The 26,340-nt window shown below is 49.2% G+C and overlaps 2 protein-coding genes across 4 annotated transcripts in view; one reads left to right on the forward strand and one right to left on the reverse strand.

The window, feature by feature from the left end:
* Nucleotides 1-26,340, reverse strand: part of Dock2 (dedicator of cytokinesis 2) — a 397,939-nt gene that overhangs the window by 93,335 nt on the left and 278,264 nt on the right. For all 3 annotated transcript variants that reach the window (XR_007352105.1, XM_048815769.1, XM_048815762.1), the window contains exons 28-29: nt 11,590-11,688; nt 8,864-8,958 (exon numbers count right to left, since the gene is read on the reverse strand). Coding sequence is in view for 2 of the 3 variants with exons in the window: in XM_048815769.1 (XP_048671726.1) it covers nt 8,864-8,958; nt 11,590-11,688 (194 nt within the window). In the remaining variant the exon portion in view is untranslated. The remainder of the gene's footprint in view (nt 1-8,863; nt 8,959-11,589; nt 11,689-26,340) is intronic.
* Nucleotides 13,858-26,340, forward strand: part of Insyn2b (inhibitory synaptic factor family member 2B) — a 106,136-nt gene continuing 93,653 nt past the window's right edge. The window contains exon 1 of the mRNA XM_015492636.2: nt 13,858-14,017. The gene's annotated coding sequence lies outside the window, so the exon portion shown is untranslated. The remainder of the gene's footprint in view (nt 14,018-26,340) is intronic.

The following is a 26,340-nucleotide window of genomic DNA, read 5'->3' on the forward strand; positions in this document are numbered from 1 at the left end:
CTCTGTCCCTGGCCTCTCCCACTGGATTTCCAGCTCTCCGCTCTATATTCCACTTGGATGACTAATAGGCATCAGAGAGGCACATGCCTGGAACTAACATCCTAATACCTTCCCTCCCAGCCTCCAAACTGTAGTCTTCCCATCTAAGTTAAAGACAACGCCTTTCTTCCAGTTGCTCAGAGAGGAAAAGAAAATCCTAGCAACTTTGGTCATGCCTTGACTTTTGGATTTTTCTCAGATCCTACTGTCTTAGCATTGCTTTCAGCATATATCCAGAATTAGACGGGTACTGTGGCACATGCCTGTTATCACAGCAACACCGAGGCTGGGGTGAGAGGATCACAAGTTCAAGGCCAGCCTCAGCAACTTAGCAAGTCTGTCTCAAAATAAAAAATGAAAAGGGCTGGCGATGTAGCTTAGTGGTAAAGCAGCCCCAGTAGGAAAAAATAAAATAAAATAAATAAATCCAGAATTCAACTACACCATGTCCTGTCTCTGCCATTCAACTGAGCCAAGCCACTGTCCTTTCTCGCCTGGATTTTTGCAGTAGTCTCTCAACTGTTAGGGAACAGATAGATGAGGATGGTGGGAACATAAGATTAATAGAATAATTCCATAAAAGGGGCCCACTGTGTTTAGCCCCACATGCTTTCTTTTCCAAAAAGCAATGTACCTACAGCCTTGCCTGGCCTAAGTGGACAGGATATGACACATTCCTCAGCAAAGTACATGTCATCTGCAGGAGAAATGTGGGCCTGAGATGTTGTTGATGGGAGAAACCCAGGAGACTTTGGTGACCAGATCCTGAAACTCAGGGAGAAAAGGACAGTTCCTCCTAACCATAAAACCTGTAAGAATGCATGGTTAAGGATCCAATTAGAACAGGTCAGCCCAGGTGACCTAGAGTGGCCATTGCAGTGGGAAATTGAAAATTTGATGTCACCCTGCCATCAGTCAAAAGTCAAGTGGCGGACCTGGGCGGGACTGTCGGGAAACTTCTCTGGGATCCCCCAAAAAACAGAGTGCAGGAGAGGCACATTGTCTCTCTCCTCTCTGAAAGGACCCACTCTCTCCCTTGAGAGTGTCCCTCTTCCCTTTTCCTATTCCTTTAATAAACCCAGCCTGTTCCTCTGAGCCTCATGTCTGCAATTTTTTCTGACTGGGGTTTGAGGGGTCTTTAGGCTGCCTCAGTTTCCCCAAAGGCTTTATAATACAACTGCAATGTGCCCAACTCTCCTCCGTGTATCTATGTTTGTAAAATTTTAGGGAGTGGAGAGCAGATAGCAGCAGCCAATGAAAATTGCTTGTTCAGTGAGTGACTCATTCAGTGAGTGACTACCTGGACTACCTGAGCCACCGTGGGAGGCCACTAAGGGAATGCTGAGGAGTGGATCATTGCTGTAGGTGATCACTGAGACTCGCTTCTGCTTGGGAGTCTCTAGGAAACTCTATAGAACACATTTGCATGTCAGAAGTGTCCCCTCCCAGGGGACAAACATATTGGGTTATTGTACCACTAACATTGCTCCTTATTGGCTGAAAGTTTTTCTAGGACATTAAATTCCTGGTACTTCTGATTTGTCCTGCAGATGGGCTGAGCACTCCATAGCCAGAAAAATCCCAGAGAAAGAAAGAAGCAGGGCTTTCTCCAGATGCCTGGAAATGCCCACCAAAGCCACTGGTGTATTTTGGGTAGGTGGAGAGGGTGGGCAGGTACCTCCAGCACACTGCTTGTCCAGGTTGCTGGGCCAGGTGTTCGTGAAACACTTGGTTGTTTGTTGAACAAGAACAACAACAACAAAAAGCACAGGGTGCCCTGGAGTTGGGATCACAGAATGTGGAGCACACACATACACAAATGGATGTTATTTCTGGTTTTGCCACTTTCTGGCTATGTGGATTTGGGACATGTTAATATCACCTCTGAAGTCCCAGTTTGCTGGCTGTGAAATAGCAATGCTGTAACCTCTTTCTCGGGGTCGCTGTGGGGTGTAAGCAGCGAGAGCATGGAAGTGGTAAGCGCAGGGCCTGGTGCAGGGGCACCAGCATCATGCTGGCCCCGGTGGCCTCAGAGCCCCTGGGGTGGCTCCACTCTGCCTCCAAAGGCAGGGCCAACAGCACAACACACACACTGGAGCAGCTAGCAACCAGGACCACACAAGGGCAGAAGGAAGAATCCCACAAGTCCACCTCCCCGCAGGGCTGTCAAAAGGGAAATTTCTTTGGTTTTGCTGTTTTGTCCCTTGTTAACATGCCTTTGAAACAACATCTATATTTTCTCCTTAAAGATTAGTTATCTGATTCCCCAGATGGAAACACATTGAGTGGCTGTCATATTATGTATAAACATCTCGGAATCTGAAAGATGATACCAAAATGAGGGGTTTTACATGTTCTCAGCAGCAACAAAGCTATCAGTAATTCCAGGAAGAGTCATTTGTCAGCTGAAACCTGTCTGGCATTCTCCCAGCCAGTCCAGTGACCAGGAACCCATCAACCTATGCTGAGGGTGGGCACTGTGTCCTTCCGTCCCTCAGATTCTTCTATAGACAGAGTATCACTTCACTTTGGTCACGTGGGCACTTGGAAAATACGGCTTATTTCCCCTCCTTGTTTTACTTTTTTTTTTAAATAATTGCTCATAAAGCCTAAGCGCTAATGTGGTGAAGTGGGCTGGAATAAAAACACATCAACTCTGTTGTTCTCAACAATGAACTTGAATCATTGAGAACCAAGTTCATTATCAAGTCTCAGCCCAGCACTTCCCATCCATGATCCTTGGCAGGCTGTGTCTGAGAAATACCACCACAGCCATGCTGTGGATCAGGAACCAGGCTCTGTGCTCTGCAGGGTCCCTCCTCTCTTCCCCTTCACCTCCCCACCGCCATCCCACATGAACTCTCTGAGCTCGACATTGCTGCCATCTTGGAGCTGTGAGTTTAGGTGACTTCCCAGTGACCCAGTACCTGTGGAGTCCCAGCCGTCAGAAGGGAGGTCTTAAACCACCATGCATAAGGAAATCGCTGCATTTCTGCCCGACCCCAGCCATGAGCTAATGGCCTTCATGGTGATCGTGATGGAGGCATTAGCAGTCACCATGTGAACATCGTCCCTGTGCTAAGTGCTCTGCTGACATTGGTTCATTTAACCCTACCCACTCAGGCAGGTGCTGCTGTTCCTCCCACTGAACAGCAGCAGAGAGGACCTCGGAAACATCGGGCCATCTCTCATGTTCATGCCGCAGAGCCGACCCCGCCTTTCTCTAAGCCTTGCAGGTCAGAAGGACCCGCTAACTCTTCTTAAGTGTAGTCTGCTGTGGACTTGGGGAACCAAGTGCCCCTACCCTCGTCCTCCAGGCACCAGGTGTCTTTGCGCTACTCCTGACTCTCTGCCTTTCTGCCCACAGCTGACTGGACCCTGGGCTCACATTTGGGGTGACACAGTCTTCCTTGGGCTGCCAGCAGCCTGAGGGGGTTCTTTTGAGTAGTTCTGCCCAGTGAGGACCCCCAAGTCCACTAGGAGTAGATCGAATCCTTGTAAGTGGCACAAAGCAGGACCAGGGAGAAGGCCATGGGCTGGGCCCTTGCGGGAAGCCATGAGTGGATGTTTCTATGAGCAACTAGAAATCCTACGCCATCGAGCAAGGGGCAGAGAAGTCAGCTATCGTGAGCAGGCAGAAGCTGGCAGAAAGAGAAATCAAATGCAGTGCTGCTCTCCCCCAAAGCTGTGCTGCATGAGGTGTTGACGCGGCCACTGGGGGTCCTGGATTCCTATGCCTTATGTATAGCAGAACGAATCCTTGTTACAGAAGCAGCTGAGCCCACGTCCCGCCTCCCGAGTCAGCCTCTGTGACGTCTATGCATCGCTCCTTTGGGACACAGGAAGGAAAGGTGCACATAGACTCCTGAAGGGGCTGGAGCAAGCCTCCAGTCAACCTCCCACCCACCCCTCTTCTGAGCTCTGACCTTGACCTCCATGAATCTCAGTTGCTCCTTCTGTAAAAGGAGCCATGGATGAGGATCAAACAAGAGGCAGTATTTGAAGCTGGTGGCCCAGAGCCTCAGCACATGGAGGTCCTCCATAAATGTCAGTCATTGTTACTGTTCTTAACCTGCCGCCACCTTGTATCTCTGGAGCACGAAGATCTGAGGCTGATAATACCCTGAAGTGACAACACAGCATCAACACACGCCCACAGGTTGACAGGTACGTGGTGTGATAAAAGAGGGAACAGGAGAGATGGGCATGCCCCTTCTGGGGAGAATCGCCAAGCTGGGGCGAGGGCCTTTCTGAACCCCACCCACCTGCCCACTGTGGGAAGCTCATGGGATGTAGTTAATTCTACTGATCAAACTTGAAGATGGAAATGAAAGAGTCAGCCAGCGGGCAGGGCTCATCCCTCTGAGGGAGGCACTGAGACATCCATTTCCCCAGAGCCCTTGAGCCGCTTCCCTCAACACTGAAGCTCCGGCACCACGAGGCTCCAGTCAATCAGCAGATGCCAGCTGGGTACCAGGCATGGCTTGCCCCAAGCGCTTATGACACTTCCTGCATCATTTAGGGATCTAGTTAGGGATGCAGGAGACTCCCAGACTCGGGAAACCAGTAGCCTCTGGACATCCAGATGAGGTGAGCCTGTCCACAGAAGGAACCATAGAGGTCTCGCTCCCTGTCTGGGTGATGTGGGTGGAGGAGGTGGGAACTCCAAAAAGGAACAGTCACGTCCACGTAGGGAAGGAGGAGGACGGAGATGGTGCTCCTCACCCTCAGCACCCTCAGAGACCTCTGGATAACTGCTCTGGGCTGCCCCGGGGGGCTCCCTAGGTCAACTGCTGTGACCCTTACGGTGTGCCTGTTATGGGCCTGAGATGAGATCAGACCTTAAAACATGTCACTGATAAATGCAGACAGGATGCAGCCAGATCTGCCTCTTCCGTGAAGCATTTTGGCTACGTCTAGAGCATATAAAAGTGAAAATGGAAGTTTGCATTCGGGAAATGCTGGCTCTGTGCCTATGCTGTTCTGGCCACTTCCTGTGTATTACTTCATCTCAGTCCCCACAATAATCCTCTGTGACAAGCACTATTGCTAGTCCTACTTGACGGGGAGGAAAACTGAGTCCAGAGTGGTTAAGTATCTTGCCCAGTTAACTGATAGAAACAGGATTTGAGCCCAGGAAATCACAGGTTTTCACTTCTCTGTGCTGCCTCTGGGGGGTCTCCGGTGGCCATACAGCACTAGGCCATACTCCCACGGGTGCACTTGTCTCCCCATTAGACTGGAAGCCCTCTGCCACCTGGGACCATAGCTTGAACTGATCTGTGTATGCCCTGGAGCCCAGACACCTAAGACTTTCAATAACTATTTGTTGGTCAGTTAACTGCATTTAAAAGGAGCTTCAGGGATGCCTGTAGATTCCCAAGGCCCCCAGAAATGCTGGAATTCCAGATCAAGGCACAGATGGAAGGCGGGGGGGGGGAGAGGTTCCTAGGCACCATTCTGTTAATTTACAGTGTTTTAAAGAACTTGATTATTTAAAAATTAATCATGTCATGTAAATCAGATCTTACTGAATGCTGCATCTCAACAAAAAGGGGGAAAAAAGCTCTAACAGGAAGCATCTCTTGCAGTAGACTGTCATTACATCTGTCTACACAAGCGGTACACAGCTGGGGCGACATTTGATTTTGGAAAACCCCACTCCTTCCTCCAGCCTGCACAAAAGTGAATAATGGATGACTAATATGTATATATAAATCATAAGTGATGAGAGAAAATTCATAAAAACAAGCAGATTTTATAGAAAACATAGATAACAGGGAGAAAAGAGAGGAGGAGGCGGAGGGACGAAGACAGGAAAGAAAGTCACAATGTTCAGACTCAGAAGTGAAGCTGGTCCAGCCACAGGAGGGCATTGGGCACCCCAGGCCGCTGTCCTGTTTGTCCCACCTAGCTGGGTCCTGGGCAAGGCCCCCCTTCCTTGGGCCTCAGGGCACATGTCCAAGCAGTGCCCTTAGGGCTAGGGCTCAGATCCAATGGCTTCTCGGTTCCTTATCAGCAATGCAGTCGTGAGTAGGCTACTACTTATCTATTCTGTGCGCAGCTCCTCACCGATAAAAATGCAGATTCTGACAGTTTTACCTCATGGTAAAGTTGTTGGGGGATGAAATGAGCGAATGCACCTGAAGCTTTTACCACCTGGAGGAGGACGTGACGTGACGAACATGAACGTCAGCTGAAGCAAATGGCACAGAAGGAGCACAACAGTGAGGAAACTTCAAGGGGCCGGGATCCTAAGGGATCACTGTGGCCAGAAGGTGCAGGAAAGGGACTGAGCCAGGCGTGTGAGAAGCCAGGCATTGGGTGGGGGAGGGGTGACATCAGCACATGCTTCTCCAGTTCAAGACCACATTTGTCCTCTCCTGTGGTGGCAGCACTGTCACTCACCGGGTTCTTCCCAGCCACCGGGCATTGTGCTGGGAACAGCTCATTCCACCCTCATGCTGCAAAGTCCATCTAATGGAACTATTGCTGTCCCTATGGTACCGGTGAGGAAGCCGGAGAAAGGCAAGGTGGCAGAACTCAGGAGGCTGAAGCTCTATTCTTGAGTCCAGCTTTTTTAAAAAAGTAATTAAATGCAACAATAGTACTTAACTGATCCTTAAGAGATACAAATGTTTCCATTTAGGAGACACTTCCACTTTCTCCGGTTTCTAGAAAATTCTATTCTTATTTCCTTGGCAGTGAAAAACAAGGAATCATCTCCAGATGAACAGACTCAGGTCCGTAGCGAGCAGGGGTTTCAGGAGGGGATGTTCCTCCAAGGCACTGGCCCACAGATCCGCATGTGTTTCTTTGGAATGACTGTGCAGGCCACTCCGCGGGAGGCCTGTGGGCAAAACCCCAATACCTTACCAACCAGTGGGCAAAACAGCAAAGGGCCCTCCTGTAGTGCAGGAGCTGGCTGCCCTGCAGCTCCAGGTGACTGACAGGTCATCGATATATGACCAGCTACAAAATTATGGGGGCTCGGTGCAAAATGAAAATACAAGTATCCTTGTCTGGAAATTGTTAAGAACTCCGAGATACCAGAGCATTAAACCAAGCATGGAGCCCTCCAGAGCTTTGGGCTTTATGCACCTGCCTGTCTCATGCCCACAGGGCTGGGGAGTGACCTGCCTCTGACCCAGCATGCGGCCTGGGCCCAATCCCCACCAGCACAATAATCCTGCAGAAGTCAGCTTGCACCTGCGTGGTGTGAAGGGAGAACCTGGAGGTGGCCCAGCTGAGACGCTCTGACACCTGCTGCTGGGCTGATCTTCCTCCTCCCAGGGGAAGCAGAGGCACACAGACAGACAGCTCCTTCCAGACAAAGCCCTCCTCCACTCCAGCAGCCCTGGATGTTGGCCCCAGAGCTCTGTGGGCAAGGGTGTCCACTGTCACCTGGTGACACAGGGAGAGCAAGGACGGGGGGGGGGGTCAGCTGGGGCTGGAGTCGGCTCCAAGCATGGGAGATAGAAATNAAAAGGGGGAAAAAAGCTCTAACAGGAAGCATCTCTTGCAGTAGACTGTCATTACATCTGTCTACACAAGCGGTACACAGCTGGGGCTGGAGTCGGCTCCAAGCATGGGAGATAGAAATCCTCAGGCTGTATCAATGGCAAATCATCAATATGTAAATGTTCCTCATCTCCTCTCTTTCCCTTCCACCAAAGAGAACTCAGCTGCGGCTCGTTCGACTTTCCTCTTCTTCCACCCTCTGGGGACCTTTCTCTCTGCCAATCAGCACTTGGGTTTCAGGATACAGAACTGAGGCAAAATGTAGAGGGCCATAAACTGGGAGCTGGTGTGAGATGAAGGGCTTCCCTGGGGGACCTGAAGCAAACACAAGAGCCAAAGAAATCAGGAGAGAAAGGGGAGATAGGGGCCAGGAAGGCCCCGCTGAAGGTCATCATGGGTGGGATGTGAGAAAAAGGCTCTGAGAGAGACCAGGGGAAACCTCACCATGTGAGAGAGATGGGAGGCAGGGGAGTGGAGAAAAGGAATATTAGAAGATGTGGCCGAGTGTCAGGATCTGAATTTCACTGTGTTGAAATGTAGTAGAGACATAATGGTAAATACTGAAATCTTTGACAATTAACTTTTATCTCCTGCTGGGCTGGGCCATGTTGGGTGTGAGCTCCACTTGGGTTACACTGACAATCTATAAGATGTTCATAGCTACGATGTGCACATCCAGAGACACCGCAGTTACAACACACCAATGGCTCCGAAGACAGATTCATCGGTAAAACTCTATTTCCTAAATCCTCTCTTGGAAAATGCTGCTTAATCCAATGAAACTTCCTGCACTTCTTTTACCATAGGTCACAGGATATGTTTGATTATTTTAAATAAATTTTGAAATAATATAATTAAAAATGCTTCCCGGGGCTGGGGATGTGGCTCAAGCGGTAGCACGCTCGCCTGGCATGCGTGCGGCCTGGGTTCGATCCTCAGCACCACATACAAACAAAGATGTTGTGTCCACTGAAAACTAAAAAATAAATATTAAAAAATTCTCTCTCCTCTCTCTCTCTATCTTTAAAAAAAATGCTTCCCTATACTTGCCTGTCTAGAGAGTTCAGGGAAGGTTTCATAGACAAAGTGTGGTATCCTAACTGGGATTTCAAGAACAGAGAAGGAGTGGGGGACTTCTGAGTAATTCAGGATGAGTGTGAAGTTCTCCCCTGGGTTTCAATGTGGACAGGATATGTCAGCACTTCAACTTCTTCCCACTAGGGGGAGCTATCCCCACCTCATGGCTACCAGTGATCTCTTCATTGAGCCCTGGGAGGTGGCCTTTGGGAAGAAGGTCTCCCACCTGTTCTGAACCATGCTCATGGCCATCCAGTCCACAGGGTACACATTCTTCCCGATGAGGTCCTTGAACATGATGAAGGTCTCCATCAGGAAGTCCTGAAAGAGTGGAGAAAACACGCCAGTCATCGGCCTTGCAGGTAGGAAGTGACTTCAAGTGTCCAGGTCGAGTGGGCTGTTACAATGTTTCCTTTATTATTATTATTATTTTATATAGAGAGAAAGAAAGGTAAGGGGATCAATTCTTCATTGAAGCTAATTCAGGGAAATTCATTGCCATGCATTGTAAATAGAAGCGTAAAAGTTGGCTTCTGAGAGGCCGTTTCGCAAATAAGTAGAACATGAATATGGAATAAGGAGACAATCTCAAAATAAAGCACTATTAATTCTGTCTTTGAGAATAAAGAAGTAAATGTATTCATCGATGTGGCAATGTTATAATCATCTTCACAAATATGTATTTGAGCAGAAAATAATCGACACCATATGAACACATCTCAGGCCATTTAGCAAATAAACTATTATTTAAATGAGCATCTAATTAGCAGTGGTGTAAACACAGCTATTTCATCTGTCACACACACACACACACACACACACACACATATGAGCAGATTAGAGGGAGCATAGGAACCAGGACTCTCCTTCCCTCCTTTGGAGAGGTTCAAAGTGACTTCAACACACTCTCTCAGATTTTGCAATGGGACAAACTTGGCCTCCATCTTTGCAGAAAACAAATTCAGTACAAATCCAGATAGCGAAGACCCAGAACCTGTGACCCTCTTGAGCTGGAAGTAATAAAAACCATATCGCTTGAATGCTTTAGGTGAAGCCTAAAATCCAGAGGGAGTCCCTTCAGAATTCTTTCCATGAGCAGTGGTTTTCAAATCATCCTGACTGCAGAATTCTTTGTTCAAAGGAAATCTCACCTGGAACCTAATATTTGAAATAGATAAACGTAGATGGGCTCTCTCTGTGTGTGTGTGTGTGTGTGTGTGTGTGTGTGAGAGAGAGAGAGAGAGAGAGAGAGAGAGAGAGAGAGCAGAGTGCAGCTAGAAAGAACATAATTTGAAAATCACTGCTTTAAGATAAATTGCAAAATTCTGGAGATGGCATTGGTTCTTTCCCAGCAGTCTCTGCTTCTAGGAAAAATGGCCTCAGTGTTCTAAGTCCCAGCTTCCACATCAGCAGAATGGGGGCAGCATCTATCCCCAAGGGTCCGCACAGTGACTAGGTGCACCTGGGAGCTTAGCACAGAGGCTTGGAGCCAAGAGCTCCTTAATGCTGGAGATGTTAATGGCAGAGATTGTTATTCACCCTTGATGTCACCTGGGCAAGTGTGGCTCTCGTCCCAGGCACACCCCCTTCCTACGGGATGGAGAAGGCTTCTGGCTCACAGATGGACAAAGTGGCTTCTGACTGAGAAGATGCATGTAGTGTGAGGGGCAGAGCTGAGGTTCAAGGTGGACCTCGGCATGTTGGTCCTGTACTGCTGTGGAGCCTTCGTCAAGAAGACTGTAGAGCTGAAGCAAGTGACTCCTAACACCCATGTCATACTGCTAGGAGAATCAGATAAGAAAGTGCGTATGTTCAACAAGTAAGAATTCCCTTCCCAACCTTCCTTCCCAGGAATCATTGTTTACATAAAAGATCAAAAATTAGGAATCTGGTTTTCCTATTTCCGTGTCCCAAGACATAAAGAACTTGGTGGGGGTGGGAGAAAAACTGGGGTTATTCCTTTTATTTGTCTTTTGAGTATCCAGAAAAGGGTTCCATTTCTTTCCAACCCTACTTCAAAGAGGAGAGCTTTGGCTCACTGCTGGGGGTGGGGGTGTTGGCTCCCAGTCATTCCCTGAGGAGGGGCCACTCTCTGAGGGTGGTCCAGGCTCAGCACCCTTGGTCTTCCCAGGAGAATTAAGAGAGCTCCTAGCAGCAGGACTCCTGCCCCTGGAAGTGGTGAGTGACAAAGGGCCACACTGACAGGAGAGGGTCCTCTGCTATACCCTGGGACAGGGCAGCTAGGGTGGGCCTCTCTGTTGTATCTGCTGCAGAGCCGATGGCCATGGGGCACGGGGTGGTGGTCCTGTAGCAGCTGAGTCCTGAGAGGCTAGAAGAGGCTCAGGGATGGGGATGTAGCTCAGTGGTAGAGCACTTGAGGAGCATCCGCTAGGCCCTGGCTTCCATCCTCAGCACAGAAAAGAAAGAAAAAAGAGACCTGGGCTCAGGGCAATTTCTTCTAAGCACTATCATAACCTAATACTAGCTATCTCTCCTGGGTACTCACAATGTGAGCAATACAGTGCTCCCACCCAAGCCCCTCAGCATACCCTGAAACCCAATCAAATTATCCCCACTTTACGGATGGGGAAACTGAGGCTTATGAGAGGTTCTCTTGCCCCTGGTCACACAGCTAGCTGGTGACAAAGCCAGGATTCAAATCCAAGACTGCATGACTCCAACTCTTGCTCTTAGGCTGCAAGCGTCCAAGATTTACCAGCACCTGTTTATTGAGCCACATCTAGATCACATGGTAGATGTCCGTGACTCGACTCTGACATGATTGAAGACATGTTCCAGAGTGAGAAATACAAGAGACAGGAAATCAGACATGCTCATAAACACGCCCAAGACCTGCAGGGACGTCTTGTGTCCTAAACTCATGAGAACCATGAGAGCCAGGTGTCACGTCCTGCCCACCCGCCCTCCACCCCCAGCGTCTCTCAGACTCACCACAAGGTCTGAGCTGGTGTGGAAGGTCTCGATGTAGAAGGAGTAGTGTTGGTCACCCATCTGGTTTAGGATGGCCGTCATACATGCCACGAAGTGACTCTGCAAGACATAAAGAAAAATACCACGGACAAGTGAGAAAGGACCATGGGATTCATCTCTCCCATTTCCTTGACTCTAAACTGGAAAATGCTCAACCTTCCCCAGCAAGTGTCACAGGGCCGTCCAAGGACAGGGACTCTCTCCTCACTGGATGAGTGTGTGAAATTTGCCTAGGGGAAAATGTCTCCTTACAGCGCCTTCATGGAATCAGCCTTCACTGAGCACCTATGATGCCCCTGCAGCAAGCACCGCAGGTATGAAAATAAGAGCCGATATGTGACCTCTCCTGCTATTTGTACTTTGGGAAAAGAGCGGTGGTGGGTGTTGGGAGATTCAGCCGAGGTGGGGCTCCTGGAGTTGGTTTCACTTCCTGTTAAATAATTTTACATGGGAAATCCCAGTTATCTCATCTGTAAAGTGGGGCAATCATCCATCCATCCATCCATCCATCCATGCATCCATCCATCCATCATCCATATCTCCCACTAGAGAATTATCAAAAGGATCTGATAATCAAAGCAAGTTATTTATTTGTATGTACCAATGTGCCTCAAGGAAACCTGTTCTTCTGTAGAATTGACATGCGCTAATAAGCAAAAAAGGATCCACTGGATCCGAGACCACCCTGAAATCCCATTAGGGTTCCCTGTGGAGGGACCAGTTATTGGATCATTATGAAGGAGCCAGAGAAGTCAGCAACCTAGGGTGGGATAAGAAAGGAAGGGATGGAGCATGCTGTCCAAGAGTTGATGGTCTCATTGGGAAATCATGACTGAATTCAGGAGAGAAAAAGTTCAAGATCCTGAAGAATTCAGACAAGAGGGAAACCGAGGCGGAGAGCTGGAGAGGTCTGGAAGGATCCCTGGGAGCAGAGAGGAAGGGAATACACCCTTTCACGCACCATAGACCTCAGCTTGGTCTCTCTTGCCATCTCTCTCCCAGACTGGCAGGGTCAGCTTTAGGGTGGGAGACCTGGTCAAGGAAGCATTAGCCACTGAGCCAGCAGCCAGGAGAAGCTACTCTGTACCGCCCCTGTACGATCCCCTGGGGGCTGCCATCTTGGCCAGAGGCAGGTCCATTGTGGTCCAGCCCAGTGCAGACAATTGGAGATGGACTGGCACTGTCATGCCGGCGTCTCTAGGGACCCCCACTCCAAGAGTCCTTAGAAGTTTTATGTTTGGAGGCGGTAGGCTTGGAAAATTTATGTTTGAACCCAAAACTGGGGCTGGTATCACACACTGCTGCCTTTGTTTATATAAAAAGAAGTTCTTTTGTTAAAAAATATGGCAAACATTAACACCTGCCGATGGTTGAAAATTTTGTTCCCGTGGTGGGGCAGCATCCTTGGTGACCCCAGGAGACCCCTTTTGCGTTCCTCCTCAAGAACCCTTTAGGGTGACTGAATGTCTCTGAGGCTCCTGTTCACCAAAGTGGCTCCCAAAGATACAGATTGTCCTTTGCTTCTGGGTTCTCTTCAGTTGAAATCGTCTGCTTCCCCTGCCGGCAGGACCAGTTAGGCAATTTGTGGGGCCCAGAACAAAATGAAAATGTGGGGCCCTTGTTTAAAATGATTGAATATTTCAAAATAGCCCTGTGGCCTTTCTAAGCAAGGGACTCAGTATGATTAAGCGGGTCACTCACACAGGAAGCTAGCCCAGCTGGCCGGTGACCCCCACATTCACCGTAAATGCTTAGGAAACATACAGATCTGGCAGAGAGCCCCACACCGGGACTCTCAGGAACAGTGACCAGTCTGCTCCATGGAGGGGACTGGCAGCATCTACAAGGGGCCACACCCCCTGCATGGTCTGCAGCCAGTTCCTCTCTCCTGCTCAGGCAACATCGGGTGGTGAGTTTTGAAATTATTCACCCTTTCAACCCAGACTGAACAGCCCCAGCACTGCCAACTTAACCAGGTCCATTAAGTCAAGAAATGAACTTACTTCCTGTGTATACCTCTGGCCAGCTGGATGTAAACAAAATCCTAGGGCTTAAAGGGTGTACAAGTGTGTGTGCGTGTGTGCGTGTGTGTATGCGCACACGATCCCCTGCCTCCTCTACTCCCTCCATCTCCTCTCCCTTCCTGGAAGAATTCCGCCTGTGGCCACTAGAGGGCCGTTCTCTTCACACAGTCGCTGCTGTGCAGTTTGTTCGGCTTATTTATTCCTACGTGAGCAGACCCACTACACTTCTTGCATATAAACAGTGAAAATTACAATATAAAGGACTTATTTTTCCTTCTTTCGGAGTTATTCTGCTGCTGGTGAAAGCCTGGCTTGTTGTGCAAGGAAGGGGGGACATCTCCGGCAGGTAATCCCACTGTTTCAAGGTAAGAGATGTGGGAAGGTTTTATTTGTGTGTGTGATGGATGATCTTCTAAGAGAAAACGCTGTTCGCCTCTTGGACGATAGTTTACTTCTAAAGCTTTGGCTTAACGGAGCGCTGGGATTGTGAGCTTGCATGGGTGTGTGTGTGTGTGGGGGGGTAGGGGTGAAAAGCCCACCATTGTCACAACTGCTGGCTGCCCCAGATGCATAGGTATGGAATGCTTGTTATTGTCAATGGCTCAATTGGAAAGGGGGGAAATGCAAAAATCAGATCTGGGAGCTAACTTTGCTTGGAATTACCTTGAAAAGGCTGCCTTGTCTGAAGCCCTGTTTAAGGAAACTTCTATGCTTCCTTGAAAAAGAAAAAAAAAAAATCAAGGAGCAGGATTGCAGTCCCTATTAGAGAGAGTGACCATTTCGTGAAAGAAAACCATTATCGTTTTATTAGGAGTGGGTTAGTGTGGTAGAGATTGTGGATCGATCAAAATTACTTTTACCAGCTTGTTAATTTCTTTGTTCCAACTGCCACACAGAAAACCCCAGCTGGGTGCCTTTTCCTTTCCGTAGGATTGGTGGTGTGATGTGTCTGAAGTTTGCACAAGTTACCTGCATTTGGCTGTTAGTGAAAAATGACAGTGTGTGACTTCCAACTGCAGGCATCTCGTTTTCCTACTGTAGTACCTAGCCCACTGTGGTATCAGACCCCTCAGAAATCATACCAACACCACCGATTGATACCCGAAATGGAGCAAGACACAGGTAGCAGGTTTCTGTTCAGGAAAGGCTCTGCTCTGCCATTTGAATTTTCAAAAACCACTTTGTCACAATGATAAAAGGATGGAACAACATTAGGCTTCTCTTACATGTGTCCCCTTTCCAGTAGTACCCTCAAAATGGCAACTCTGTCTTGCCCTTCTCCCTTCTTACAAGTTTGGGACCCTGCTTCTACATCACCATGACTGAAAATTTTAGAAGGAATTAGATCAGACGGCATCTGCCCTAGCAGTTGAGACAGCCCTAACATTGACATTGCTGAAACTTTATAGCAAAGGAGCTCGAACTCCAAGCCCATCAGCAACCCAGAAGAGCAGTATAATGCTGTGTGGGGACTATGGGGGTGGGGGATCCCCAGTAGTCCAGGCTAGCAAGAATCCCCCTCTTCTCATCCCTGGCAGAAATTCTGAAATGGACATATATTTACTACCAAGGCATGAGGCAGCCACTCATCCATCCGAAGCAGCATGCCAGGTGCCTGGATAGGAAATTGCTTCTTAAAACGGAATACCAGTGGGACTTGCATATTAAATTCCAGAGAGAAATTGAATCTGAGACTCTGGGGCAAACCAAGCAGAGTCACCTGGCTCCGATCAGGGTTGGTTTAAAATGTGGCTAATGAATCACAGCATGAAGAGACACGGTTTGAAACTAGGTCAAACGTGTAAAAATAAGTACAGTCATCACGGGCACTTGGCTGATGAGGGCTCTTTGACGCGGCAAGCGGCGGGGTTTATCTGCCGTGTAGGACCCTCTTCTGCATGCCGAGGTGATCAATTCTCGTAATTAATTCAGCTCATCAGTCAGTACGTGGGGAGGTCTCGCGCACCTGGGAGAGAGCTGGACCTCCGAGGGAAACAGTGGGGGTCTCTTCACTATGTGGAGGCAAAAGAGAAGAGAAACCTCACACCATGTGGCCCAAAATAATTAGCTCAGATACTGAGTGATTTCCATGTGGAGAGTAGCCCTCCACAAACCCCGGCATTCACTTCTTTGCATGAAACAATTGTCCTGATCATCATATTAATAATGCCAATAGTTTTGGTACACAACATTCAACTTCAACATATCTATTTAACATCCTATAATACAAATGCAAACACACACACACACACACACACCCAGGACTCCTGCAGTTCCCAGTGCAGAGGGAAGCAAGGAAGACTCTATAGGATTTGCTCTGCCTTGGAAAACAAGCCAAACAGGGGAGAGGGGCCCAGTGGCTGAGGAGGCACCCCACTCACCTGAGGTTAGTGGGAGTGAGGAGATCACAGAGGGAGGGAAAGAGCAGCTTCGGGAGCTTGCTACCCAAATGCCAACATTACTATGCAATGCCAGCTGGTGACACGTTGCTATAGTAACTTCAAATAATGTGCACGACCAAAATAAAATAAAATATAGAAAGTGCCAAGGAGAGGAGACGGAGGAAAGTTTGCAGGCCGAGGGAGGCTCCTAGGGAGATGGAAAGTTCTTCCCAGGGGCTATGCTTTGGAGACTAGAGGTGGACAACATGTCCCTCTCAGGTTGCTTCTCTGCTCACCCCTTGCCTGCCATGTGGTTATGTAACGGGTTTTATTCTTGGATAAAGCTAGTGCTGTCTGTGTGGTGATCTGGGACTGGAGGTGGGAGGGACGGTGCCAGGAGAAACAAGGACTCTAAAACCCATTCATCTTAGAACTTCGTCAGGCTGCTCGAGTTGTAATTTGGAGTACTCTTCAGGGCAGCCAAGGTGCACGTTCTCTCCTAGCAACCACCAAGTTCCAGACACCATGCTAGGTACCAAGGGAGCAGCCATGAGCAGGACAAAGGGCTCCTATCTGGTTCTGCCAGGACGTAGAGTCCAGAGTGGGCCCTGGGAAACAGCCCGAGTTCAGACCTCAGCTGACCTCCCTCTGGTCGTGTGACCTTGAGCAGGGTCTTGTACCTCAACTGCCTCATCCATTGAGGAGGAGAAAAACATTTCTTACTTCACATGGAATAAAGGGTTAAAATGAATTCCTGTCAAGAACTGAGAATGCAGAAAGCCCCCAATAACTATTAGCTAGTTTTATTATTGTCTTGTTGCCGACGGTGGTCCAGAACAATTAGGCAGATTAGCTAATTAAAATTCCTAACCCCAATGGAGGAAATGATGACTCTGTCTACCCATGACTACCTGTGGACACATCAAGTGCTCGCAGACGCAGCTCGAGGGCCACGTGCCCTTCAGCTGGGAACAAGCCTCGGGTTGCAACACGCCTCAAGTCCAGCTGTTCAGTAAATCGAGTGTGTGCCTCTCAGAGCAGAGCATGCTGGGAGAGTTCTTTTATTTGGGGACAGCGCTGGCAGGTAGGAAAAGTGACAACAGTGTCCAAATTGTTCAAAGGCAGGAAATACAACTGTCTTTATTGAAAACTCAAGTCTCCCAGCTGTTTGACCGTAGGAGGTGGCTGTCACTGTGCCGTGACGTTCTTCAGCTACCCAGGGGACCCTGCTGTGTGACAGAGTAAACCAAGTTACCTTTCTGCTTGGGGACGTGGTTTGTTGGGCACAGAGTCAGGGGTTTTGTGTGATCTGCTCCATGTTAAAGGGGCAACATCACAGGAAAGTGGAAAGATGCCTCCTGGATGCTGTATCCTCTGGATGTCCCCTGACATGTCCTGTCTATGCACACGGTGCACCAGGAGGGTCGGCTGCAAGCACCCTGGCCTGACACGGTGGACATTAGAGATGGGTCAGCTCTCCAGGCTACAAGCACAGTGTCCCCTCAGAGAGCCATCCTGGCTGACCAGGGGCAGGAGGAAGGCGTGGCGAGGCTGATGGAAACCAAGACTAGGCGAGCAGCTGCGTCCCCACAGATGCTTCCTTCGAAGCCTATACCTCTGGCCCTGGCTGGAGCCCGTGCTGTGGCTCTGCAGTGTTAGAGCGCTTTAAATCTTCCCAGGGACACAATGGGGTGTTCAATCCGGGGGGAGGAGGTAGAAAAAAAGCAAGTCCCATTCCGCCTTCCTGGTGCCCAGGTCTCTCCCTTCATCTTCTCCTGAATCCTCTTGGCAATGCCACGGGGTCAGCTTTCCACCCATTTACAGAGGAAGAAAGTGAGATACAAGGAGGCCAAGCAGGCATGCCAGTGTCTTCCCAGACGGGCATTTAGGAGGTGGCAGTGCAGGAACTGAGAGCGGGTCCTTCTCCCTCTGACACTGAGTTATTGCCTGGCCCCTGTCGGCACCGGGAAGAGACCTAGACGTTCTTCACTGCTGTATCTCTAGATCTAGAATCAAATTTGCACATTGCAGGGGCTCAACAGACATTAGATGAGAAACTGAATTTACTGTAGTATCCCCTATTCTACAAGAATGTCCCCTCCATAAACTCTGAAAAGCTGGGGTCATACATTGACCACCTTTACTCCAGTAAAGGCCAGAAACCCAAGAAGTTTTTGCTCTAATTCTGGCCTTCTGGTTCCTTAACTAGGGCTGGCTTCTTAAACCATGTCCCTTCAAGCCAGAACGACATCACTCTTTCACACATTTCTTCATCCAACAAGTATTTCTTGAGTACCTACTATGTGCTGGGCATGGTTCTGGTGGTGGGTACTCATCTATGAACAAGGTTCACAACAGATTTGCTCTTGAGGACCAAAGTGATTCATGCTATTAGAGAAGTGTTACAGAGCAATGGAAAGATGGAAGGGGACTATTTTCAACAGGGTAGACAGTAGCCTCTTTGTACACTGACGTTTGAGTTGAAAACTTGACTGCTGAGAATGGCTGACGCAAACATCTGGAATGGCATCCTGGTCCAGTGAAGAGCAGGTGCAAAGACCCTGAAGTGGGGACGTGCGGGGCTGCCTGCAGAGCCCGGAGAGGACTGAGGGGGCGGTGAAGTATGTGAGGAGTCAGAAAGACAGGCAGGAACTGGGCCCCTTGGGTCCTCGGGGATCAGGGTGAGAGTCTGGATTTTGTTCTAAGTGCAAAGGGAAGCTCTCCCCCTGGGCTTTAGGAAGCGTGCTCTGGTGCAGTGTGCTACCAGGTTGACTCTAAAGAAGCAGTTTTGGTGCCTTAGCCACAAGTCCATCTCCACGGCCCTGTTGGAGTTGTTCCCAGGGTTGTGGGTCTATAGAACGTGCAAACTCTATTCTTAGTGTTGACACTTCTTCATTCCTGTGGTGCCTTGCTCCTAGCAAACACTTCTCATGAAATGATAATTTTGTAGGAGAATCTGGCCCTCTTCTGGAGGAAGTGGACATGGATTCTCTTTGTTGTGTGTAAATTCCATTTATGTTCAGGGTCAGGGGCTCATTGCTCAGTCTGCTCCTGGCTGTTCCCCAGGAGTCTGAGTCTGGGGGAGCAACCTGAGAAACCAGACACCCCCGTTCTGAACAGAAGAGAATTGCTGTTTCAAACTCTATCTATGGAGGTGTGGGTGTGGAGGGTCACAAATTTGATTGCAAAAAGAACAGTTTCAGAAACAAGGATTTATTCTTGGTGCACACACCAGTGTGGGCTTCCAAGCTTCATACTGAGTGTTTTAGGAGAGATTATGCAGGAGAGTCTGTTTTGAGTCCTGGACCATATGGTATAGTCCTCAGCTCGCACCTCCCTGGGAAAAATCAAAACCAGGAGCATCGCCAGGGTGTGGGCCCTGGCTGCATATCCTAAGCAGCCCCTCACCTTCTCCTACAAGTATGTGCGTCCAGGTAAAGATAACTCCAAGGTCCTCCTTCCACGGGACAAAGCATCACAAAAGGATAATAAGTCTCAGGCAGGAGGAATTGTGGGCTAAACAATAATAACTATAACTTAAGTAACTAAAGTAACTGTAACCTAAAGGGTGAACCATGTTTCAGATACTGTGCTGGGACCTTTGTTTCCCCATCTGTAAGGACATTTATATGGTGATAGCAAGGGAGGAGAAGAACTTCCCTCTTCTACTTCTAACTCTATCTATGGAGGTGTGGGTCTGGAGGGTCACAAATCTGCTCACAAAAAGAATAGTTTCAGAAAGAACAGCTATCATCAGTGAGACATTTCTGTGCTAGACACTGCTGAGAAGCACACTGGTGATCAGAGCAGTTGAAGGTCATTGTGTACTTGCTACTGGCCAACTGTTGGACATGCCTGACCCTTTTCCTCCCAACACTCAGTAGATGTTGGTGATACCATCTGTACTTGACAGATGAGGAGACCGAGGATCAGAAAGGTGATATGACTGGCCTAGATCAACTTTACTCCAGGCTGCTTTTGTTTTCTTAAGGGGGAAAAAAGGCTATTGCTCTATAAACACGAAATAATCATTATAATTAAGATTAAGCAACACCTTGAGGCACAAAAAAGTGTTTAATATGCTCATTTCAATCCTACCCCCCCCACACACCCTGACACTGTCAAACAAAACTTAACTGTCAGGAAACATCACCCTGGGCATCTTTTGTGCCTATATAGAGAAGGAGGAAGGGAGGGATGGTCAGATAGACAGACAAATGGATGGATGGATGGACCAAGGAATGCCTGCATGGATGCACGGCTGGGTGGATGCTGCGTGGTGCCAGCCAGATGCAGGTAGACTGACAGTTGAAGAGGCTGGGGACAGAGCTGCAGGGATAGAAGTGGCCCTCTTGTGACTGTGCTCTGGGCCTATGAATCTCCCTTGACTTTAGGCTCAGCTAAGGACACATCTCCATGTTCTGCACCGCTTGGGGATCTTAATGACAGGAAGGGTTCTGTACGGGACACTAATGTCCTACACTAGGAAATGCCCCTGATTTCCCATAAAAGTAGCTGTGCTGGAAGGCTTGGATACACCTGGGTCCTGGGATCAAATCCCAGTTTGGTTTGGCATTCTCTGGGACATGGGACCAGTTGCCTGACCTCCTTGAGCCTCGGTTGCCTCTTTGTGATCGGGGATGACACTTTCCACCTCTGCTGGGCCACGGAGAGGGTAAAGTCAGAAGGTGTGTGCAGAAGGTCCCACAGAGGGCCTGGCCCTCAGAGGTCTTCAAAGGATGCCTCACAGTCTCACCCCTTCCTCACTGTCCAGGAACAGCTGCCATCATCTGGGACATGTGCAGTTGCTCTGGGTGGACTCCTGGAGGAAGATTTCAATCTCCTGTGGGCCAGGGGAGTTGTAGTGAGAATGTGGATCTATGTGGTCTCCCTTGCTGGCCCCACTGGTGCGGCTGCCATGTTTGAAGTGGTGGGGGCACAGACAGCGAGTATGCTCACAGGCAGCCAGGCGGCCAGGCAAGGGCATTTTCCAGGAGGGAAGAGTACTCTGGGCATAAAAGAATTTCTCTAGTGCTTCCCTCAAGAGGAGTGAAGAAGGGTGGAGGAGATCTTGCTCAGCTTGGTTTAACCTTAAGCCCAGCTTATCAGCCTGCCTCTCAGCACCTCCTTCTACCTCCCCACGTAGGTTTGGCTGTCCCTACTGCAAGGGATCTGCTAGCTGCAGCATACTCAGAGCAGGGTCCAGTGACAGATTATTGGGAGAGGGTGGAGGTGGAGGTGTGACCTTGGAACATGGCACCACTCAACTGTGCATGCTGACCTGAAGTGTAGCACACTGGTGCTGGGAAAATCTGTCCTCCTTCGCAGCCAGTGCCCCATTCATTCCCAATTCATCAGCTAGTTAGCAAATATTTACTTATGTGTCTACATAGCTATGCCAGGGAAATCACGGTCTACACCCCGAAGGTCTCAGACTAACAGGGAGATTCTATCTGTCTGTCTGTCTGTCTATATTTGTCTATCTCACAGTGGTTCACAGTTAAGGATAGTTTGGCTTCCAAAGGGCATTTAACAGTCTGGAAGCATTTGGGGTTGTTCTAAGGGGGTGCTGCTGGCACACACTGGGTAAAGGCCAAGATGCTAGGAAAACATCCTATACAGCAGGACCTTGCCCACAGCTAAGAGTTACTTGTCCAACATGTCACTAGCACCAAAGTGGAGAAGCCCTGGCCCATGAAGAGAAAGATTCACTGCAATGCTGAATGACAATTATAAAGGTTCGCTCCAGGCTTTTGAGAATTGGGGGAGGCCTTCGTGGTTAGGAAGGATCAGGGAAAATTTCACCAAGCCTGTAGATCTGAGGAGCTACAAGGATGAGAGAGATTAAGAATGGGAAAGGACATTTTAGATCTATAATAAAAAATGCATTTCATGTTATAATTTGATTAATTTAATTGATTGGTGGCGGCCGCCTACAGAGCTGTGTCGGGAATGGTTCTAAGGCCAAGTCTTAGCTCAGCAGGAAGGAGTATGGTGATCAATTAGTGATGTCTGCCAGAGGAGCAGGAGGGAGAGGGATGGCACAGATGCCAAGAAAGTGCTGTTCCACTTTCAGGTGTTTGAGCAGGATGAGGACAGGGCACCCACAGAGCAATGCGGATGCTCTGGTAGCGCAGAAGTGCCCAGAGGGAGATCATGCGGGATATTTGGAGGGGCCAACTGTGCAAAGGCCTTGAATGCCAGGCATGGGAACTTGGTCTGTAGGTAATGGGAAGCCCCGCAGGCTTGCCCACTGCGCTTTCTTCAGGCCCGCCCTGCCCACCAAGCCTTGGGAACTAAAGAAAGCAACTCAAAGTCCTCGCTGCTCATTTCTATAAAGGGAGTACTATTTCATCTGTTAACGGTAAAAACTGGCAGAATCATCACACTCTGGCTTTTATGAGGCTGATCCCAATGATGAAAAAAATCCTATGAAGCTGAACTCGGAGATAACTGTTTGAAAAGCTGACTCCAAGGGTTCACATTAATGAGCTCCTGTAAAGCCCTTTTGGATGCAGCGTTCCTTCTGATGTCACTGGAGGGGGGGGGGGGAGGGCGTGAAAGAGAAGGAAAAGGCCCAAGGAAGAGAGGGGCGGAAGGGAGTGGGAGCCCGTTTCTGGGCTCACATGCCACCTGACCCCTTGGCGAGGACACCACTCTGCCAGCTGATCCTGTGCTTCCTGCCAGGCCCAGCTCCCGGGTAGGCTGATTCCTCCTCTGGCTGCCTCCTCCCTCTCTGGAACACTACTTCGTTGATTGATTGGTTTGCAGTTTTCCAAATGACATCATGCTTGATTTCCGCCCCCTCCCTCTGCTCACCTTTTGCCTCTTAAATTCCCATTTGTCCCACTTCCCTGTCCTTTGGAATGGTAGCAACACCTTCCGATTATTGTCCTCTGCAGTCCGCAGTAGCTGCCTGCAGACTCCCTCTCCCCGTCATCATTAATAAAGGTGACACTGCAGCTTGGCATGGATGCAGGTCCTCCCCCACCTGCCCTGCCCTCCGTGTCTCGGAGCGGAAGGAAGACTCCCTGGCCACAGAGCCCTGCCTTGGAAACTTTCCTCCTACACCCCGTTTCTGTGCCTGTGCTCCAATCCACACCCAATTAAAGAAAAATCAAGTGACACAGTGAAAAATGCCATCTAGAAAGCTGGCCTGGTGGTGCCTAGATATCAGATCGACTTACTAGAGCCCCATATCTACTAATTCCATCTAGAAAAGAAAAAAGATGTTTCACAGTTGTCTGGACTGATTTGTTCTTTAAATCCCCTGCTGACTCTCTCACCCTGGAAGGCCTGGAGAAATCTGGGCAAAAGTCTAATCAAAGTTAAAGCTTGCATTCGGAGAGCAGATGGGGAGGGGGCTCCCTGGAAGCTGTCCTGCAAGCCTCCTTGCAGCACAGGTAGAAAACTACAGCCCAGAGAGGTTAGGTGGCTTCCAAAGTCACACAGCCTCTGTAAGTGGTAGAGCTGAGGCTAGACACCGTGTGACCACAGAGTTATATGAACTGCACTACTCTTCAAACAGTGGTTCCTGACCCTCCAAGTTCTCATGAGCAAAATGACCATTTTTTTCCCCCCAACCTCATATCAGCCCAAGAGTTGTCCTGGCACCCGGAATAAACAGAGCTCCATTAATAACAAGGGCTGCCATTTAAGATGCATGTTCTTTTTTATCCTCCTCAGCACGTGGGTTTCCAGGATGGGGCGCAGAACAAGAAACTGAGCACTAATTTCATCTTTCAAAAAAAATTGAATAGGTGTCTCGATGACCCCTATTTATCCTGCTTTGATCTATTACATTTTGTGCCCAGCATCCAAATCTGGTTGAGAACATCAAATTAAAAACCAAACCATTGATCACCGAAGTCACTCTGTGATGACAGCCCCCTGACCATGCATTGAAGAGGCCTCGGCAGGGCTGGGTGGGCTGGGAGGTTGTACTCACATCACTTGACCCAGAGAGCCCCCAGCAGGCAGCGCCCAAGCCTCGCTGGCCTACAGCAGCACTTTGTTCAGCTGGCCCAGGGTTTTTAAAACAACTGAATTTATGGTGAACATTTAAAACCCAGAAGAGATGCCTTAGATTCTGTCTATTTGGCTTCTCCTGGATATTTCTTTGGAGATGGGCGGTCCCCAGCTTCACTCCCACACTGTGCTGCCTCCTGGAGGCAGAGCAGAACCCCCCTCCCCCACACCCTGTGTCCCAGGCAGAGCAGAACCCCCCTGCCCCACACCCTAGTCACACTCAGTTCTTCCTCCTTTTATTGCACATGGTGCCATTAACACAGCATCAAGTGGCTGGACCCTGAACTTCCAAGGACTTGGAGGGAGTCTGAATCGTGATAATACCGAAAATTCGGAAAACTGTGCAGCTGAAGTTGAAGGCAGTTGCTCTGCAGTTGTGAGATTTGCATGCGATTTGTTTTAGTCAGCTTTTTTTGCTGCAGTGACTACAAGACCTGCCTAGAACAATTGGAGAGGAGGAAAAGTTTATTTGTGGCCTCATGGCTTCAGAGGTCTCAGTCTACAGACAGCTGATTGCATTCCTCGGGGCTTGAGGTGAGGCAGAAGAACATCATGGTGGAAGAGTGTGTTGGAGGGAAGCGGCTCACATGGTGATCAGACAGGAGAAGGAGAGAGACTCCACTTGCCAGATACCAAATATATACCCAAAGCCACGTCTCCAATGACCCACCTCCTCCAGCCACAGCCCAGCTGCCTTCAGTTGCCACTCAGTTAATCCCTATCAGAGGATTAATTCACTGATTTGGTTAAGGCTCTCATAACCCAATCATTTCATCTCTGAACCTTCTAGCATTGTCTCACACGTGAGCTCTTGGGGAGCACCTTGAATCCAAACTGTATCATGATTCATCCAAATGAAAAATTAATGTTATCCCACAAGTCACCTGCACCACCTACTCCATGGTGATGCTTAGTATTACAAAGTCTGAGAAGACCCGGACCTTCTGAACGCGGCCATCCCATCTTCCTCCTGGACATAAGTGGTGGCATCTTCATTGCATATCCAAGGGTCTCCTGGGCTCAGACCTGGAGATCCTGCAGGGCAGGGACCCTCTTTCTGATCCTGTATCCTCCATGCTTAGCACATAGCATGTGCTCAGCAGAAGTTCCCCAGTGGGTAGCTGAACACTCATCAAAGAAGCAGAAAGAACTGTTTCGTTGGCTGTGATTTTAAAGGAAAGTGTCTTAGTTGTCCCCATAGCCACAGGGCCTTGGAAACTTAGCTGACCTCCAGAGCTATACTATGAGCTGGAGCAACCCAGTCTACCACTGAGGTTGGCTGTCATTGTCTTGGCCAGTTCTCGTGTGACAGTAAAACTACACGGTGTTGACAGTTTCAGGGTGTTTTCTGATAAATAAGGAGAATTCCAGGAAGATTTTTACTCTCCAGAGACAACACACCTGACTTCTCTTGGGTGTCCTCACTGGGCCCCTGGTGGGTTGCTCTGTAACAGAGCGACATCCCCCTTCCCTCTCAGACCTCTCCTCTCCCTGCCCGAGTGCTCTTCTCAGACCCGCCCACTCACCAAGACAGGAACTGGGCCACGGTTCTTGATTCCACTCTCGCTCCTCCCACGCTCTGCACATCACCAAGCCCTGGAGATTTAGAGTTTTGTCTTGCATTTGTTCATGCCTCTCCCCACTGGCACTGCAGAGATTGAATCCGCCACCGGCACCACCCTGATTATTGCAATCGCCTCCTAAGTGGTCCCCCTTCTCCTCCTCTGCCTCCTCTAATTGCCACCCTGCCGTCAAGGTATGACTTTCTACCACACAAATGAGACTGAATCTCACCTCTGGCTTAAAAACCTTCAGCGGACCCCATTTACTGCGAGAGCGAGAAGCCTAAACCTCCCTGGCACACCCTGGCCCCCCTTCCCTTTTCGGCCTCATTTCTTCCTAGTCTTCCTGCTCCTTAAAGGCCACCACCAGGCCACCTAGAACTTGTCCTCATTCTCTCTGCCCATGCTCCCAGGTGGTACTCTGAGCACCTCAGTCCCCTATCCACGTGTTTTGCCTGTAGCCCTGTTCAGCAGCTGGTCCCCAGTCCCTCTCCCCTTCCTCCAACCTTCCAAACCATCTGAAAGCTCTTAGAAACAGTCAGATATGGATTTCTGGTCTCATATTTGAAATGACTTCCTGCCGGGATGCTCTGGGTCCCCCATCCCCAGCAAGGCTAGAGGTATCCTCCGAGCTCTCCTATTCTATATGCTTACCCCTCTCGTGGCACTGACGACAATTTTCAGCCACTCTTCCTCCTTGTGTCTGTCTACCCCAGG

Source organism: Marmota marmota, unplaced genomic scaffold (assembly GCF_001458135.2).
Source record: "Marmota marmota marmota unplaced genomic scaffold, marMar, whole genome shotgun sequence".
Taxonomy (NCBI): Eukaryota; Metazoa; Chordata; class Mammalia; order Rodentia; family Sciuridae; genus Marmota; species Marmota marmota.